Source organism: Carassius auratus, unplaced genomic scaffold, assembly GCF_003368295.1.
Source record: "Carassius auratus strain Wakin unplaced genomic scaffold, ASM336829v1 scaf_tig00006590, whole genome shotgun sequence".
In the NCBI taxonomy this organism is placed as follows: domain Eukaryota; kingdom Metazoa; phylum Chordata; class Actinopteri; order Cypriniformes; family Cyprinidae; genus Carassius; species Carassius auratus.
This window is the reverse complement of record NW_020523771.1, coordinates 1-18,707: the sequence shown is the minus strand read 5'-3', so window position 1 is coordinate 18,707 and position 18,707 is coordinate 1. Positions and strand designations below refer to the sequence as shown.

The following is an 18,707-nucleotide window of genomic DNA, read 5'->3' as shown; positions in this document are numbered from 1 at the left end:
TGGCTGTCAATCAAACAGGCCTGAGTTCGGCAGCGTAACATCTGCGACTGCATCCTGCATCCTGGTCCATAGCAACATCATCCACTTAGTGTCTGGTTCACAGGCCTTTGAAACACCCTCTTCAGGCATCACAATTACACTGTACTGGAATAAAACTATGGTAACAGTGTGTCACAGAAACACAGAAAAACCAACAATACTTATGTAAAAAGAACAAGCTTCTTAAGTATTATTACTTAAAAATAATAATAATATTATTATTAACTTCATTCATTTTTGCATTGAATTGCATCCATCAGTTATACCACAAGTTGTTAAATTGGGGGTTACAAAGGTATGAAAGGGAGTGAAAAAAGATTGTATTTTTTATTGTTTTAATTGTAAAACTGTATTTTAAGGGCAATGATAACTTAATTTTTAACTCAGTTATGTTATTAGCAACTGTCCTCTTAATATGCCTAAATGAAGTAAATTCTTTTAGTATTTTAATAATTGGCTGAGAATATAAATCTATCAAAATTCTAGGAAGAGCTTCACTTGCAACAAAAACCATCATATTTCTGAAGATGAAGACATTCATTTCAGTTATAATCCTGTCAAGTTTCACGTAGCAAGATATCTATTTTATTGAAGTTATGAAAACTACAGTAACAGCAGGTTAAATGTAGAACAGAAGCAAAAACAGCATCTTTGAACAAGAACAAAAGATATTGCCTAACTTTTATTTTTACACGACATGAAAGCAGAGTTGATAACTAGACTTGACTACAGTAAATCTTCAATGAATAGTTCCTATCTGAGAACCCTAATGAGGTCCAGAGTGATCCGATTCCTCTGAAGATCCACATTTATGACCCGTACCTCTACCCGCTCACCTGGGCCAAGAGCTAGGCTTCTTTGCCGCTGGTCAACAGGAAGCTTATCCGGAGTGATGAAACGCTTTGGGATGAGACCAGAACGTCCGACTCCAATGTCCACAAATGCTCCAAATAAAGCAGTGTTTGTCACACGGCCTGTTACCACCATTCCATCGTGTAGGTCATTCATGGACACAATTTCCCGCTTGAAATCTGCCTGTTCAAAATCTATTGAGGACAATAAAAAAAGAAAATAATTAGGGTAAAGGTGCAGTCATATTAGTGAAATTTCATGGGCAAACAATTTGACATTGTGATTTATGATGAATTGCTGTGGGGAACTTTTTCGCCCTCACGAAAAACACTTTCGCCCAACACGCAAACGCTTGGACTCCTATTGAAATTAGTGGAATTTACATAATTTCGCCAAGCAATGGTAAATGTGACTGCACCATTAGAAACAAAGATGGAAAAAAGGGAAGATACGGTAGAATGTTTAAACAGATTTTGTCTTTTTCCAGTGACTAAGACTGACATTATCCTCCTTCCCTTTAAGACTTGAGCACCGTCCTCCAAATTGATCCAAGAACTCCAAAGCTACACATTAGAAACAAGCTTCAGTTAATGGTTTAAAACAAATAGAATTACCAGGCCTCTCAAACCTCTTCTCTCCGAGTCCATTTTGTCTGTTTTTTTGGGGTGATTTTCTTTGGGAGGTGCTTTTTTACATAAACATGGCCTCTCACCAGGCTCTGCAGTCCAGGAAACATTCATCTCTGATTATTCTTATCCGGGACACCTTACCTAGAGCACCGCTCACATGGCAGTTATTTATACAGCTGGCTACAGAGCAGAACCCATCAGGCTTCCAACCAGGGGAAGTGAGCTTGCAGCCTTCTGATGAGAAAACTAGTGTCCTATCTAGTGCACCACACTGACGAGGCGACGTCTCATTCATTCAGATGTGCAATATGTTTTGTGGCATTTTCAGATTAACTTATTTCTAAAAGACCTACAAACTTTTTTTTTTTTTTTTTTTTGCGTTTTTTCCTCCACACGAGTCTTAATTCAACTTCAACGAGCATTGCCATAATCTTTTCAAGTGTGGAAATTAAACCCCCTCCCATTCCCAAAGAAAACCTTTCTCTGCATAAAATGAACACTGCTCCCCAACCCTGAAAACACGTTAAGACATTCATCTCAATTATAATCCTGTCACCTTTAATGAAACATAACATTTACTATCAACACCCGCAGAAGGAAAACAATGTCTTCTCAGATGTCTGAACTTAACATTAAAACCAGAAGAGGCGTTTGTTGTTTGGTCGTTTTTATTCACTTGGAGAGTCACTGGGGGATTTTAGTGCTGGGATCAAGGCTACTCTGCTTTCCTCTTTACGCTGCTTTCTCTCTCATTAATGATATATCTGTCGGCAGGTCTGCTTTAATAATGTGGGTCTTCCCCCAAATTACGCGGCAAGACTTCAAAAGCCTGGAGCGCCGCCCAGTCATCTCACAGACAAGAGACGGACTCAGGGGAGACGGGAGGAGAATCATTAGGTGGGAGTGAGGAAAAGAGTATATGATGCCAGCATTGTCTATGATCTGCGCGGCGGCCATGTTGAGAAAGAACTTTGATACTTTGGTTTGTGCTGTGCTAAACGGATTTCAAAACCTAGCCACAGGCTGCAATCCGAACCACATTATAGAAAATGTAAAACGTCCATGCACTTTGTTTCCATTAGCCTTTCCATAATGTGTAGAGTTGTCCTACATGTCTATTTCTTAACGCAACACAAAATGAAAATTTGCATTTACTTAGCCACCTGACAAATCTGTATGATCTACCTTCTCTGGTGGAGTACAAAAGGCGATATTTATAGGACAATATCCAAGCTTCTCATTTCCATTTAATGAATCTCAAAAGCCATCAAACAAGATTAACTGGGCAAAATAACTTAAACCTCCATCTTTTCCTCATACAAAGCCATTGTACTGACCTTAACCCTTTTATGCATGCTGCCTACTACAGTGGACAGTTATATGTGGAAGCCATTTTGAACCATTTAAGTTGTAGCACCATTTTTACTCACCCTCGAAGCATCCTAGGTGTATATGACTTTTTTTTTTCAGACAAATCAGGTTGGAGTTATATTAAAAACTGTCCTAGCTATTGCAAGCTCTATCACTGCAGTCAGCGGGTCTTGCAGTTGAACAGTCCACAAGTCGTCACACGGCTCCGAGGGTGAATAAAGGACTATTGTTATGAATGAATGCATTTTTGTAAAATATCTATTTTTCAAATGTAAGAAACACTATTCTCTGACTTCCGTAATGTGGAGAGAGAACACATGAAAAAGCAGAGATTTGCAAAAGATTTGTAAAAGAAAAATGTCAGAGGATTTCGATGCCAACCAAATGAATGATCCCTTTGATAAATCAAAAAATATTTTTCTTTTTTGCTGAGGCAGTAGTTTTTGTTTTTTTGTTTTTGTTTTTGACTGGAACCAACACAAAAAATTATATATTTACATTTTTAGAATTGTATTTTTCTTTTGCAGTTTGCGTCGAGCTGGAAATCACAAATCTGTAAACACTTCTGCTGAACAATGATGATGTAAGAACTTAAACATCATAAGAAGTTTTCAAGAAAAAAAAAAAATTAATGTACAAAATCAAGGAATATGATAGTGGGAACAGCACTGGCCCAAAAAGGGAAAGCGACAGAGTTATGTTAACTGGCCTGTGTCAGTGAGCAATATTTATCAATGAGCCCTGCATAGATCTTCAGATACAAAGTAGTCTCTTACCCTGACGAATGTCAAAGCCAGGCGGCTGAGTGAGTCCGTCCACAGTTAGCTGAAGAGTCTCAGGTGTGGTGTCCAGAGATTTGGCCAAGACATCTAGACCTCTGCTCTTAACACTACTCTCAATACTCTGTCTGAGTGCAGCACTGCCAATCTGATCCAAACTGCCCCCTATTTGAGACAAGAACCTAAATGAAGAGAGAAAGAGCATATAGTTACTGCCTTGACAAGTCAAGAAATAAAGTTTTTGAGGACATTTCATATAAATCTTAATCAAAAACACTCCACATGCAAACACATACACTTTAAGATGCTGTGTTAAGGAAGTGAGGTCTGTTGAGGACCATGGGAGGTGGTGTCTTAATGAATGGTGTTTTAATAGCCCTTCTCAGAGCCCAGTGCACGTGGAGGAACTCCCCCGACACCAGCGAGGAGCCTGAATGCCGACACAGGGAGTGCAAAGACTGGGAGAGGAGGTAGATATGGGAGGGGAGGTGAGACTAATTATGCCCTAAATCTTGATTTCTAGAGTCCCAGAGATGAAGACTCTGTCTCCCTCCATAAATCTAACGGTCTTGGGAGCGTCATACATAAAAGGAAAAGGCTTGTGCTGAGGCTTGAGCAGTGAAGCAGGAACACAGAGCAAACACAGCCAGCAAGAAAGATCCAGACATGGCCTATTACTTGGCACAGGCCATAAGCTCTGGCTCAGGATGAGCCTTTATATTCATGATGTGATCACAAACTGTAACGCTGAGACAGTGGTTAATCTTCAGCTTTATATTGTGCTGCATACTAGGTCTGTTAGGGACATTGCGTGTAAAAATGCATGGAAACACACAGCAGATGTATGGGTGGGAATCTTTAGGCAAATAATGTTTTCAATTTTGGAGTTGCAGTAAAATTAAAAGTTTAAAAAGAAAAAAAAATTCAGGAAAGGCTTTGCTGATACATTAAAAAGAGCTGTTTAGATTTGTGCTTTAGAATTAAAATAACAAGACTTTGGTTTTGGAGTTTAGAGTTTTGTTCTAAGTTTGGGGGTGTGTTTATTCAAAAACCTGTAACACTAACACTAAAACTTTAAATACAGAAAGCTGATTTTGAAACAGATTTTTATTGTTTGTCCAAAAGGAACCCATGTATTTATTCACTACAGACCATAAATATCCCTCCATAATAACTTTTGTTAACAAATATTATAAGTTTATTTTCCACCTTAACAGATCAAACCACAGTTCTTCTCATAACCATCACTAAACTGCCTGTTTGAAGAACCTGGAATAATGTGTAAATAATAATTGATAAATGGTAAAAAATTCTATACCATTTCATCTAAAAATTCTGAATGGAATAAAGTGAATTTATGCATCACAACATTTTATATTTGGAAGTTGCTTTAAATGCTAATATAACACTGATAAAGGGTCAGTCCATAATTCCTGAGTTTGTCTTATAAAATCATAAAGTTAGTGCCTGAATAATGTTCTTTCATCAGAGTACAGTGCAAATGAGTGATATAACCTCTACAGGGACACACACATGTCCTGGAGTGTGCAACAAGCCTGTATTAGGGGGTCAAGCTGTCCAGAGGTGGCTATGGAATGCTGGGGTCCTGGGCATTACTGGAATGTGAATTTTGGCAAGAGGAGGGGGCAGACCTGCTGAGCCAGCTTGCTGATGGATGGCCGTCGCCGTGACAGCCTGACGCCAGCGCAGCTGTCCTCTGTGTGAGTGACAGGGCAGGTGGGTTCAAGCCCCGCCCATTAACTGCTGCAGACAGGGGCTTGACGGCAGCAGTGACAGGCAAATCTACTCACACTCGCTCTATTGTATGTATCCAGACAATTTCCCACTGTCCGAGCTTGCAAACAGATACATAGCACTAATACACTTACATACAGATCATTGCTCCTCCTCGACTCACCCTCCTGAAAAAGTGTACACTTGACAAGACGGATGCTGGTAGAGTGTAATTTTAAACTGTGTGTGTCCAAACATTTACAAGACACAGATCCTTCATCATTTTAGCAAGAAATTCATATGTATGAATATAATCTCAATAATCCATGCATTTATTAAGAATATGGCTCAGGTGGTGTTTTATAGTTGAACCCCTTCTCAAGCATCTCCACTTTGGCATGAAGACAGGTGAAAAGTAACAACATTCCTCAACAAGCTGCATAATTCAAGTTATCATACTTCTCATACAAACATTGTTGGAAGATTTCTGCACCAATGTTTTGTAAGAGTTAAACCTACTAAGAACAAACCCATACATTTTCAATTCTGAGCTATAAAAACGGAAGTGCAATGCCATAAGCGGCCTTTTATGCTCACATTGAAACATCTAACAGTTCTAGAGCAGTACTAGATCTAGTGAAACAAAAGCAAACAAAAAAAAAATCTCAGACTCTGTTGGGCCTTTGAGTTACGAGGCGATGAAAATGCAAAGAGTAACAGACACACGCACACACTGCGGATGAATTCCAGCTTGTCGCTCAAGTAAAGATTTGATGAAAGAGCCTCAGAACCGAGACATTTAAAGGTGCTGTAGGGAACTTCTGTAAAAAAATATTTTTTACATATTTATTAAACCTGTCATTATGTCCTGACAGTAGAATATGAGATAGATAATCTGTGAAAAAAATTAGGGATGCACCGAAATTTCGGCCACCGAAAATTTTTGGCCGAAAATGGCCTTTTCGGTTTTCGGCCGATAGACTTTTATCACCGAAACAAGACGGCCGAAATGTTGTGATGACGCAAACAGATGACGCAAACAGAAACCGCAACCTGCACGTGCACCTGCATAGCGCAGAACACGAGCTCCACGCGACATTCACTTAACACCAGTGAGAACATTGTCTTCTTATTCCTTTATTCGCAGCACTAAAGCGTCTAGTAACAAAGAGATTAAGACGGACCACGAAGATAAAACAAAGAAAAGTACAGTCTTAAAGAGTCTGTTAGCACACGTCTCACTGAGATATTTTCGGATCCTCTGCACTTCATCGCGAATGTGCTTGATCCGCGTTATAAAGACCATTACTTGGATGCGGAAATAAGGCAGCGCGCACGAGAAATGATCCAGGCCGCGCTAGATGCGGAGAACCCGCGTGGAGACGGAGAAGCGCCAAGCGCAGGAGACAGATCAGAGCGCAGAAAAAAAGACTGGTCTCTGCACCAGATGAGTGGCATGCACCATCGCTGTCTGATATGTTCAGTGGAATTCTGCAAGAAAGTGCCTCAAATAATAATAATACGTTGGCTATTTTGTTCTTAGGCTACTATACACACACACACACACACACACACAAACATATATACATACATAATATCAGATTGTAGCCATATTTATGCTAGATTTTCTGCTAGATTTCTGCTTCAATTTGATAAAAATGTTTATTTATGCCCTGGCCCTATTTAAATACACTCTCTCAAATATTTCTCAAATGTCAGGCAGATGACAAGCTCAACTGCTCAACAGCTAGATGGTTATCTGTCTGAAGTTCCCATCCCCAGAAGTGATAACAGTCTTGCCAACTGGAGAAGTAATGCACTTTCTAGTCCTACATAGAAAAATTCAAATGCACTTCACCTAAATGCATAAATGTTTTGATGAGAGAACAGTTCATTTTAAAACCTTTCTGCAGGCCAGTAGGCCTGTACATTATTATTAAATATACACATTAGTGGAATAAATTATTTGTTTGAATTTTATTTTATACTGTGCATTGTTGCAATGTGCTTAATAAATATTTGCATCATTTGTAATTATGTTTTTTATGTTTTTTTTTTTTAAAATAAGTTATGTAATTGTAATTATCTTTGAAACTTTAATATTAATTTATGCAATTGCAATGTCTTAATTTTAGTAAAGTTAGTACACGGTCTTAGCAATAAATGCAATGGTACTAATAATTGGCATAATTTCTTTCGGTGTTTCGGTTTCGGTTTTCGGCCTTGGTTTTCTCTTTTTCGGTTTTCGGTTTCGGCCAAGAATTTTCATTTCGGTGCATCCCTAAAAAAAAAATCAAACTCCTCTGGCTCCTCCCAGTGTTCCTATTGCCATTTGCAGAAAGTCATGCGCTCCCGGTAAAAAAACAACCAATCAGAGCTGCGGTCCTTAACTTTGTTTGTGTTCAAAATGTAGAAAAATGAACATAATAAGCGAGTACACCATGAATCCATTTTCCAAACCTTGTTTTTAGCTTGTCCTGAATCACTAGGGTACACCTATAATAAGTGTTTATATTCTGAGTATTTTAGATTGCTTCGGGGATACCGCGGCGGAGTAACCCAGTACCTTTGTGATTCTTTATAGACATAAACAGAGAGAAGTAGTTCCGGCTACGATGTTCTTTCGCAAGATGCAAGCAGTTCTGTTTATTAACCGCTAGAGCAGACTTCACTGATCAGAGCGAGAGCGTCGCGAAATGTCACAAAAGGAGTGTGTTTTTGGTTGCCAGGGCAAGAGAACCCTGCACAGATTACGGATTTGCACATTATTAAGGATAATGCAGTCCCAACGAAAAAGGGTCACGATCGTGTGTTGGAACCGCAGGCGGTGAGTAAAACTGCTTCAAATATCTCTGTGTTGTTGACTTAGCTATCGGCGCGTAAGCACATCAAGTAAACAACATGCGATGTTGTAAACAACATGCGATGTTGTCATCAAACTGCACTTTCCACATGTACAGCTTAAAAAAAAAAAAAAAAGACGACAAAGTGGAACTTAGTCATTTTCCAAAACCGCTAAGCAAATATATACAGTTTGAAAGTGAAAGTGGAAGTGAAGTGACATTCAGCCAAGTATGGTGACCCATACTCAGAATTTGGGCTCTGCATTTAACCCATCCGAAATGCACACACACAGAGCAGTGAACACACACACACACACACACACTGTGAGCACACACCCGGAGCAGTGGGCAGCCATTTATGCTGCGGCGCCCGGGGAGCAGTTGGGGGTTCGATGCCTTGCTCAAGGGCACCTAAGTCGTGGTATTGAAGGTGGAGAGAGAGCTGTTCATGCACTACCGCCACCCACAATTCCATCCGGCCCGAGACTAGAACTCACAACCCTTCGATTGGGAGTCCAACCCTCTAACCATTAGGCCACGAGTTTCAGTACATACCACATAGAGACATTGTTGCTGATGCTGCTCTTGTTAAATTTCAGCCTCTGGATCTGTGACAACACTAGTATACACTATATAATATAATATATATACAATATAATTAATGGTAACACTTTATAATAAGGTTTAATTTGTTAACATTAACAATGCATTAGCTGTTCACAATACTTTTAAAAACAAAATATTTTATGAACTATTAAAGGAATAGTTCAGCCAAAAATTTTTATTCTGTCAATAATTACTCTCATGTAATTCCAAACCAGCAAGACCTTTGTTCATTGTAGGAACACAAATTAAGATATTTTTGATAAACTTCCACATTAAAGGCCCAGAAATGTAGCAAGGACATCGTTAAAATAGCCGTTAAAATGTGACATCAGTGGTTCAACTATAATTTTATGAAGCTAATTTACTTTTCTGTGCAAAGAAAACAAAAATAAGAGCGGTGTTCTGATGTAGAACATAAATGTGCTACTACTTGTTTGCAATCAGAGGTATCCATGCATAAGTGTCATGGTACTCTCGTGAATGAAGGTCTAACAGGTTTGAAATGACATGAGGGTTAGTAATTAATGACTGAACTTTCACTTTTGGTTGAACTATCCCTTTAACAATACTTGTTATTAATCTGGGTTCATTTTATACGATAGTTTATATATACTATACATACAGTACACTATACTAAATATAATATAGTTTATTATTAATACATTTTTGTTCCATAAAATATATTTATCAGCATATGCATTTAACAATATATAATTAAAATTAACCTAGAATAACAAATGCTGTAAAGTGATTGTTTACAATAATTTATTAAGTTACATTAACAAATTAAACCTAACCGTAAAGTTTTAGCAGATTAACGATGTCTATAGCAAAACTAAAGACACATTATCTGCAAACAAATTACCGAAAATGTAATTCCACATTAGCTCACCATATGTTCAATGCTAATAATGATAAAAAAAAATGTAAAAAAATAATATTAAAATAAAAACCTTTCCAGCGGAAAATTAATTGAAAAGTCAGACACAAGCTTAGTGTCCTGACAACACCTGCTTGTAAATGACTTTAACACATATACTTGTGCCCTGTACTTCTACCAATTTTAACAAATTACTCAAGCACTCAAATTGCCCAATGGCAGCTACCCATCATCCTATATTGGTCCTGCACAGATTTCCGAGATGTTGGTCAGGGACACTGTGCTTCCCTCCAGCTGTCCCTCTGGAGCACCAGAGTTGGCACAAGGACAGAAAAGAGATGGAGAGAGAGAAAGGAGGTTGCAGAACTGGGCTCTGAGTGATTTATGAACAGCTACAGTGTGAGTGTGGCGGTGGCGGACGATTGGCCCAAGGGCTCAGGTTTCTGGAGGGGGTCTCAGCTGGGCTTATGTTACCCTCTGGTGTGTTAGTGTTTAGGGGGTACCAGCGCTCCTGCTCTTTTGGATCTAGAAGAGCGAAGTCGGCCATATCCTCCGGGCATAATGAAAAGCAGCTCTGCCGAGGAGAGTTGTGGAGGACGCCTCTGTTCCACACACCGTAAGCTACTGGGTGGGCCTACAGATAGAGGCTTTCCAGACACAATGAGGCTGCTTTAGTGTGTGGTCCCCTTAGCAGTAACCCTGAAGTTAATTCGTTATCATCAGTGAATGTAAGATATTTGATATCAACCCTCCGATGATTCAGTGACTGAGAAAAATGAGTTACTAATGCTGCAGTGAAAATGATGAAGTGCTATTCACTTCCTAAGACTCACTTGGCAACGCTCATAATGCTGGAATGCTGTATTGCTTGGTTGTTAACGACAGAAAAGCATTCAAAGGGATAGTTCACTGAAGAATGAAAATTGTCATAATTTACCTGCGATATATCTAACAATATCACAATTGATTTAAAAGTTTCAAAGAGAAAGATTTTCAGTGGACCAGTCCTCACACAAAAACATATATGACTGGGAACGCAGTGTAACATTCATATAAACAATTTTTTGACCCAGATCACATCAAACATTTTTCTGAAAAAAACTTGTTCTGTGTGATCGGGGCCTTATATGTGAGTGCCCTGTTGGTTACAGTGGCTACTTTTTTTATATGTAATAATTTTAGTAAATATTTATTTATTTGTGAAAAATCTGTAATCTATAGTATAAGTATGTTTCTTTTACTTTTTTAATCCATTGTCAAATTATTTAAAATTTCTTAAATATGAATAATAATAATTGAAAAAAATTATATAGGCTTTATATCGGCCCCCCTGCATTCCACAATATCGGCATCAGCTGTAAAAATAAAACACATATCGGTCGACCACTACTACGTTTAAAATGACATGAGGTGAGTAATTAATGACAATTTTTATTTTTGGGTGAATTATCCCTTTAGCTATAGAACTTTTTAGAAGAAATAAAATCATCAATTCATCTTTAACTTCATCTTTGTGCACGGTAAAGATCATCTTTATCATGGCTGCAGCCGGCGCAGTGATATTACGCAGCACCTGAAAATAATCCCCAGAAACTCTATTGGCTGCAACTACACTAACTAGCTTCGGACTATTTTCAGGCGCTACGTGATATCACTGCGCTTGCTGCACCCATGGTATGGAAGCAGCGTTCCTTGATTATTATGCTGGAATAAGAATATAGTTCCTAGCCATATCAGCCTAGAAAATTGCAAATTTTAATTTTCCGCCGGTCTTAGTACACAATGTAACTACAGAATAATCAAGTTTTGAATAGGAAAAATGTAGAAACTCTTTGGTCATTTTTGAGTGAGATGCTAACGTCTAATCAGATTCAATGATCTATGCTAAGCTAAGCTAAAAGTGCTACCACCAGAACTGGAAAATGAGCTTGGATAATGTTCCTTTAAACATAATAGTTAATCACTACCTTCCCCTTCTTGCTCTTGCAAATTATTGAAGAACAAAGAAAGCGCTATCAGGTACTGGCTATAGTAAAATGTCACAGAAAACTGGTCCCCAGCAACGTCACAGAAAACTAGTCCAGTGAAAGTGAGTTTATTTTGTTAGGTCCCAATAAGAGCTAACATCAACCTTTGTTTCACAGCTAATACTTAAATACTAGAGATGGTCCATCAGGGGGTCAGTGCTACATATTGTGTATGCGTATTTGTGTGTGTATGAGTGGGAAGTGGTGGGGCTAAGGGTATCAAGTTCATCACATTAGAGCAACATGATCCACCATTACCATCCACTGGCCCACGCTTCGCAAAGCGCCGACGTGCAACAAAATCACCAACGAAATGGAGGGAGACAAGCTGCATGTTTTCACAAGCACAATGTGTGACTGATTTTAGCCACCTCCTGTCCTGACTTCAGAAATATTAAGCGCAAACCAGTCACGGATGCAATGAGGGGCGTTTTTCCATTTCATTTCTATTCTCATTAACTGATGCATTTATGTGAATGAGAACGAGAGAGGAAGTGAAAAGGCCTGTCCAATAATTTGCAAAGGGAAAGCGAATGAGCTGGTGAAACAGAGGACAAGAGTGATGAACCCAGTGCATAAATGGGTTACAGATTGTTGGGAATACGTCAAGCTTGTCATCATCATTATAAAGACATTGCTCAGACGGATCTGCTCGCATCATTAGCCTTATGATTTCAGCCCTGGCCGAAGCTCACAACATATTTGATACATTTTATTAGCAATACCCAGAATTCCTCCCAAGCCCCCTAGAAACCTTTTGTTTAAAGTCCGCTACATTAGCTGGGCGCTACATTACCAACTCAGCACTGCTGGTGGCCATGTTTAATCAAATCCTGTTACTCCAAGAAAAATATGCCTGGGCTCATGATGACAATTGGAGTGGAGCAACGTCCATTAGCACAGCATTTGGTAACGATAGAGAATGGTGATAATACAGGGGACTGCAAGGGAGGCTTTTCTGCCTGGTTTAGTCGGAAATGAAGCCTAACGGAGAGAAATGAAAACAAACAGAAGGAGAGGAGAGGAGGGAGGATATGACAAGGTGATTATTCCCCCTCTCCATGCCCCTAAGTGGCTTTATTAGACCTCTGACCGTAAAAGGCACCTCTGACGACAGATCAGTCAGAGAAGGAGTGGATAGACATGCATACGATTCACACATGCATGTACAGAGGGGTCTACGGTCTCAGAACAACAGTTTTAAATCTATTTAATTCATACAAATAATTTTGTATTATTATATCGATTATTATGCAATATGATTTGCAAATTACTATCCATCTATCTAAATTCTATTTTAATTCTACTTAAATAATATATCAATATTTTTATTATATTAATTTATAATTATATTTAATTTATAATATACAATATCAAATTCATATTCATATTCAATAATACATTCTGCCCTACAAATAGTCTAGAAACTTCTATATTTTTTCAAGTCATAACTTTCTTTGCTTTACTTTTTTTATAAAATAATTTTTGGCCATTTTGTTTATTTCCAGGTTTAACTGGAAAAACTGAAAAATACAGATATTCAGTGAGGTCTCTTATGTTTGTACACAACTGCACATATACATGCAAAGTTACAAAATGGAGTGTAATTGCACAAGTACACACACAGTGCTACAACTGAAGCCAAAGTACGACATCAGCTATGAAGGAAATGAAAAAGTGAGTAATAGGCAGTGAATGAATGTCTTGTTCCTAAATTATAGTTGCCATTCACCAATAAATCCTCCAAATTCCACAGCATTCGAATGCCTTGCCCACGGTTCAAATTCAATTTTCAAAAACCTCTTTCACATGCATACACTGAATTTGATTTAACTTGCAGCTGTCATGCATGCAAGCACATCCAAACCACAGGGCATCCGTGCGCACATCTTCTGGAAGCAACAGGCACAAGTGTCAGATTGGAGTAGTCTAAACAGACTTGAGCAGCACAGCTGCGGGGAGAGCGTCATTCACTGCCAGAGAGTGCTGAGCACACGCTGAATGTGCTTTTCATATGAGCACCAGCAGCTCGCACAACTCTCACACTAAGCAACACAGGACCAGATGCTCCTACTTGAGGTAAACACTTGTTACCACTTGGGTCAATCCTTAAGCAGATCCAATGATCAACTGCAGTAGTGCAGTAACATGATAGTTTAGTGCCACGCTCTGTTCTCACCTCAAGGCGATGCTGTAGGATTCGGGATGGATGCAGGTTTGGTCCAGTGGGTTAAACTGGTTAGAGGTGCTCCCAGAGCCTTTGACTTTTTTCTTCTCAGCTGTCTGCTTCAGAGGAAGCTCTTCGTTCACTCCAGAACAGACACTGCTTGAAGCAAAATAACAAAAACATTGAGGGTAAAATTAAAAACTGAATTAAAAATTTGCTTTTACATGTGATGTGTGGCCTATAAATTGTATTTCTTCTTCATTTTCTAGAGACTGGGGTAAGCTGTGCCACCTTTTAGTTGCATTCTACAAGATATTACGTATATCTGATGATATCCTGATGCATTATAATACATAAGATTATTTAATCTAATCAACGGATTAGATGAAAGCATCTATTACATATCACCATATAATTATGCGGGAAAAAAATGTCAAATGTAAGACTTTTTAATACCATCTTATATGAAACTTAATACCTAATCCTGTAATGGGAATACACATTATATTACATATATGTAATATTTAATGTATTTACAATTTTTTTTTAATATATATATATATAACTGTCATGAATACCGGTAAAATTTATAATTATGATATACTTTAAACCTTTCATATCAGCATAGAATATTCAATACTAAATATCCCCACAAACATACTCCATCACCAAGAGGTTTGGTGGTTTAAAGAATTTATTCTAAAGCTGTATTTTTTGTAGTGTTCTATCAGCTTTTACATACTTAAATCTGCATATTTTTATTTATCTTTTCAAATACCTTTTTCAACTTTTTTTTAATGTATGCATCATCTTTCATGTCAAATTATTACAATTGATCAATAAATTCAAATCAAATTTTGGATGTACAAATATAAAATGTTGGGAATTTTTTTTTTCACTTTTAATGATGCGATTTAAGGTTATTTTCCACATACTGTGCATTACTATTTATCCTCTATGCCCTGCATTCTGAAATGCACTGATTGGTCTAATGGTGCCTAATGGTTAGAGAGTTTGACTCCTAACCCTGAGATTGTGGGTTCGAGTCTCGGGTCGGCAAAACCCCGACTGAGGTGCCCTTGAGCAATGCACCAAACCCCTAACTGCTCCCTGAGCGCCACAACATAAATAGCTGCCCACTGCACCGGGTGTGTGTTCACAGTGTGTGTTCACTGCTGTGTGTGTGCACTTTGAATGGGTTTAAATGCAGAGCACGAATTCGGAGTATGTTTCACCATACTTGGATGTATGTCATGTCACACTGTCACTTTTTATAAGGCTCAACGGTTTGAAAAGCGAGATGTGCTCTGATTGGCCATCTATCCAGTGCATTGTGATTGGCCGAATACCTCAAGCGTGTGACAGAAATGTTACGCCCCTTAATATATTGTGATGCCTTGTCTGGCCGGAGTGATGAGACAAACATAAAACCCATTATAAACGTGATATTAACAGGATTTGTATTAGTTTCGCTTATTTAATGAAACAGCGTCACACACACAGCCTAGAGTGAGCAAAGGCTGGAGGCCTAGAGTGAGTGTAGGCCAGCTTGAGTGAGCAGAGGCGGGCGGTTTGAGAACAGCATGGCTGGCGGATTCTATGAAAGAGCATCCTATGGGCTTGTGGCAACCACATGTGACGACCCCGGGCTGGACTCCACTTCATCCACGGTGAAAGCCGATCCAATGATCCATAGTGTAAAGTTAGTGTAAACATTCATTTAATTTATCTTTTAATAATTGAAAATTAAGCAAACTTTATTTTTTGGTGAACAAAGGGGATTTACTATTAAAAATAAAAGATGGAAGAAATGTTGTGGTGACGTGCTTCTGCGCCATTCATTAACAGACATGCAGAACGTGCAGGATTCATATTTAAATAGACTGTTCCAGCTTAATATTTAAAGATATAAGTCCATATCGTGATTTGATGTGAGTGCATTGACTACTTTTGATTAATTCATTCAAAATTTGACAATTCCATGACATTCCACGTGTAAACTGTAAATTCAGTTTTTATGACTGGGATTCCGCGATTCCCTCTGCGTTTTCTGCATCGCGGAATTATACAGTAGACATCTGCATGCTGTTCGCCCAACGACTTAAAATCGAGGTTTCTCCAATATAATGGGAGCCAGTTGTCCTGTTTTTTGTTTTGTTTTTGACTAGTTCTGTCAGCCTCTGGGCTGGTTGTGGGACAACGCCATGTTAAACACGAGGGGAGGGGGACAAAAGCAAAAAGGCGGGGGCGAGGCACAGCACAGAGAAGACGAACAAGCAAAGTGGCAGAATCAAAATTTAATATAAACAATATATCGATATATACGATATGTCAAAATCCATATCGTGTTTAAAAAATATCTCTATATATTTTAAATATCGAGATATCGCCCACCCCTACCACACAGTGACGTGACTTTTATAAAGAATATCTCTTTGGATTTGAGACTTTAGTCTTTGCAACTTTACAGATCTTCTTTATGCACCAAGAGCTTGTAACACTCCAAAGAGAAAGTAAAAATTTAAATCACACCATATGACCCCTTTAAGTCACTTATTGAGTGAGTTATTGTGTCATTCAACCAATTCATTTAAAACACTGAATCATTCAGTAACAAAACCACTGATTTCTTGGAGAATGTTTAATACTTCTGCTGTGATCTTTGTTTGGAACTATTTTTGTTGAGAAAATAGAACAAAAACAGTAAATATTATGCCTAAAATGTAAGTAACTTAATAATTACCTGACTACTTTACTTGTTTATTAGACTAAAATCAATGTGACATTTGCAATCGTGAAAATTTCAGCAAATATCTCCCTTGTCAAGGTGTTACTTACTATATCATGTTACGAATAAACTAAAAAAAATTTTTTTTTTACCTTTGTTCACTTCTGAGTTTTTTCTGTGTGCTGTTACGCTTATGTGGTTTTGAAGTTTTGAAGGTTTTCAACATTATTTATAAGCACCTGTAGCATTAATAGTATTAATAACTATTATTATAATAATTACATTCATTTATTAATTAATATGAATTGTGATTGTATTTTCTCCATTTGGAGGCAAAACTCACCATTAAATATTGGTTAAGCACTGACACATCAACCCAAAGTAAGAAAAGTGTTCAATATTATAATTCAAAGCTAATTTTTTGACAATAATTTACATCATTTTACACACTGACCTTTATGAATGATATGATAAAAATAATGCATAATTATTTTAAGTTAAGGGGGCGACATCTTGTCCCAGCTAACCCCCCTACATAATAGAAAGGCAGCTTGGTGCAAAACATATAACTGTAGAAGTGGCATGAATTTGGAGGTGTACCTGCGAACGGTCTCAGGGTTGATCCTGATGAGCCGGCACACTGCTGGAAGCTCTAGGACCGAGGCCTTTAACCAGTTTTAGCTGCTCTCTGTTGAGAAAAGGCCCGTTCTTTTCTTTCCACTCCATAATACTGCGTGCTCGACCTGCGTTCAGACCTGCTATGTGCCTGATAAAACAAAACACCTCATTTAAAAAGGGAAATCGGAAACACTTTAGTATAGGGACCAATGCTCACTATTAACAAGTTGCTTATTAGTATGCCTATTATTAAAATATTGCCTGTTTATTAGTACTTACAAAAGGTTACTAATTTATATTCTATATCTTACCCAGTACCTAATTTAACAACCTGGTGAATAATCACCAAATTATAATTATTTTTATTTTTTTTTAGGCAAAAGTCCAAGTTAATTGCTTGTTAATAGCAGAATTGTACCTTAAATAAAAGAGCATTCAAAACATATATGATTGAAAAAAATCTACTTTCTTTTTTTTTTTTTTTTGCTAATGTTCTAGGCTAGACGTTTTGCTATTTTTCTCTGATGTTCAGAACTGTCATTCTTAAACACACCTTTGATGCTTTACGCAATCAAACTTCTTAGGTAGCAATGAGATTGATTTATATGTTAATACCCACAGTTAACCACACTTACTGGATCAAGATCTTCGCTTTAAGTCCACCGAAGGCCATGGAAAACTTCTATTTTATACTTATGTAATTCCGTGCATATTCACAAACATGAAGTCCGATATTAGTAAGAATATTGAGAACATTTTCCAGCAGAATTACCAAAATGGCTGCCTAAGATCTCATAATCCTTTTGACATTTCCATATAAAACAGAACTGCATTGAGACAGTTTGCAGTGAGATGTATGGGCAATTCGAAGTGGCAGCTCCCCTAAAAGCAGCTATGTAAACATTATATGTCATCACTTATAAATAAGGGGTGAATACCACTGGAGCACAAACACATCGTCTGGAGCTCTGGTACTGAGAGCTCATTTAAAGTCAGGTAACAGGATGACTGGATCCAGCCTACCTCACGAGCATTTAACCCTGCATGTTAATGGATCACACAGCTTTCCAGCTCAGTATAGTGATGTATGGGTGTCTAAGTAAACCATAAGTCAAAGGCATAATCCTTAAGAGTTAAATACAGAAATCTGATATTTGTGAAATGTGCGTATTTAATACTAATGCTAACAGTATATGTATCTGAATGAATGCACTGACGAAACATGAAAGTGTACCTGCTTTCATAATTTTTTTGTTTTAACTCGCTTATACTAACTTCTTGTGTTGAACAAAGAAAAAAAATATAATAAAAAAATAAGCTGTGTAAATGAAAGCTAACATTTTGAAGTCACATCTAGGGGCATAAAGACGTGATCCTGATTATATTCCGGAAATATAGATTTCCAAATCACTGTTTTCCGTAGTGCAAACAATT

The 18,707-nt window shown here is 37.9% G+C and overlaps 1 protein-coding gene across 1 annotated transcript; it reads right to left on the bottom strand.

The window, feature by feature from the left end:
* Positions 1 to 260: 260 nt before the first annotated feature.
* Positions 261 to 17,946, bottom strand: LOC113071228 (S1 RNA-binding domain-containing protein 1-like). The gene is made up of 6 exons (XM_026244594.1): positions 17,909 to 17,946; positions 17,399 to 17,421; positions 17,256 to 17,307; positions 13,940 to 14,086; positions 3,668 to 3,852; positions 261 to 1,085 (listed from the first exon to the last, which is right to left on the bottom strand). The coding sequence occupies exons 1-6, from the start codon at positions 17,944 to 17,946 to the stop codon at positions 793 to 795; spliced, it is 738 nt and encodes a 245-aa protein (XP_026100379.1). The 3' UTR covers positions 261 to 792.
* Between the last annotated feature and the right edge of the window lie 761 nt (positions 17,947 to 18,707).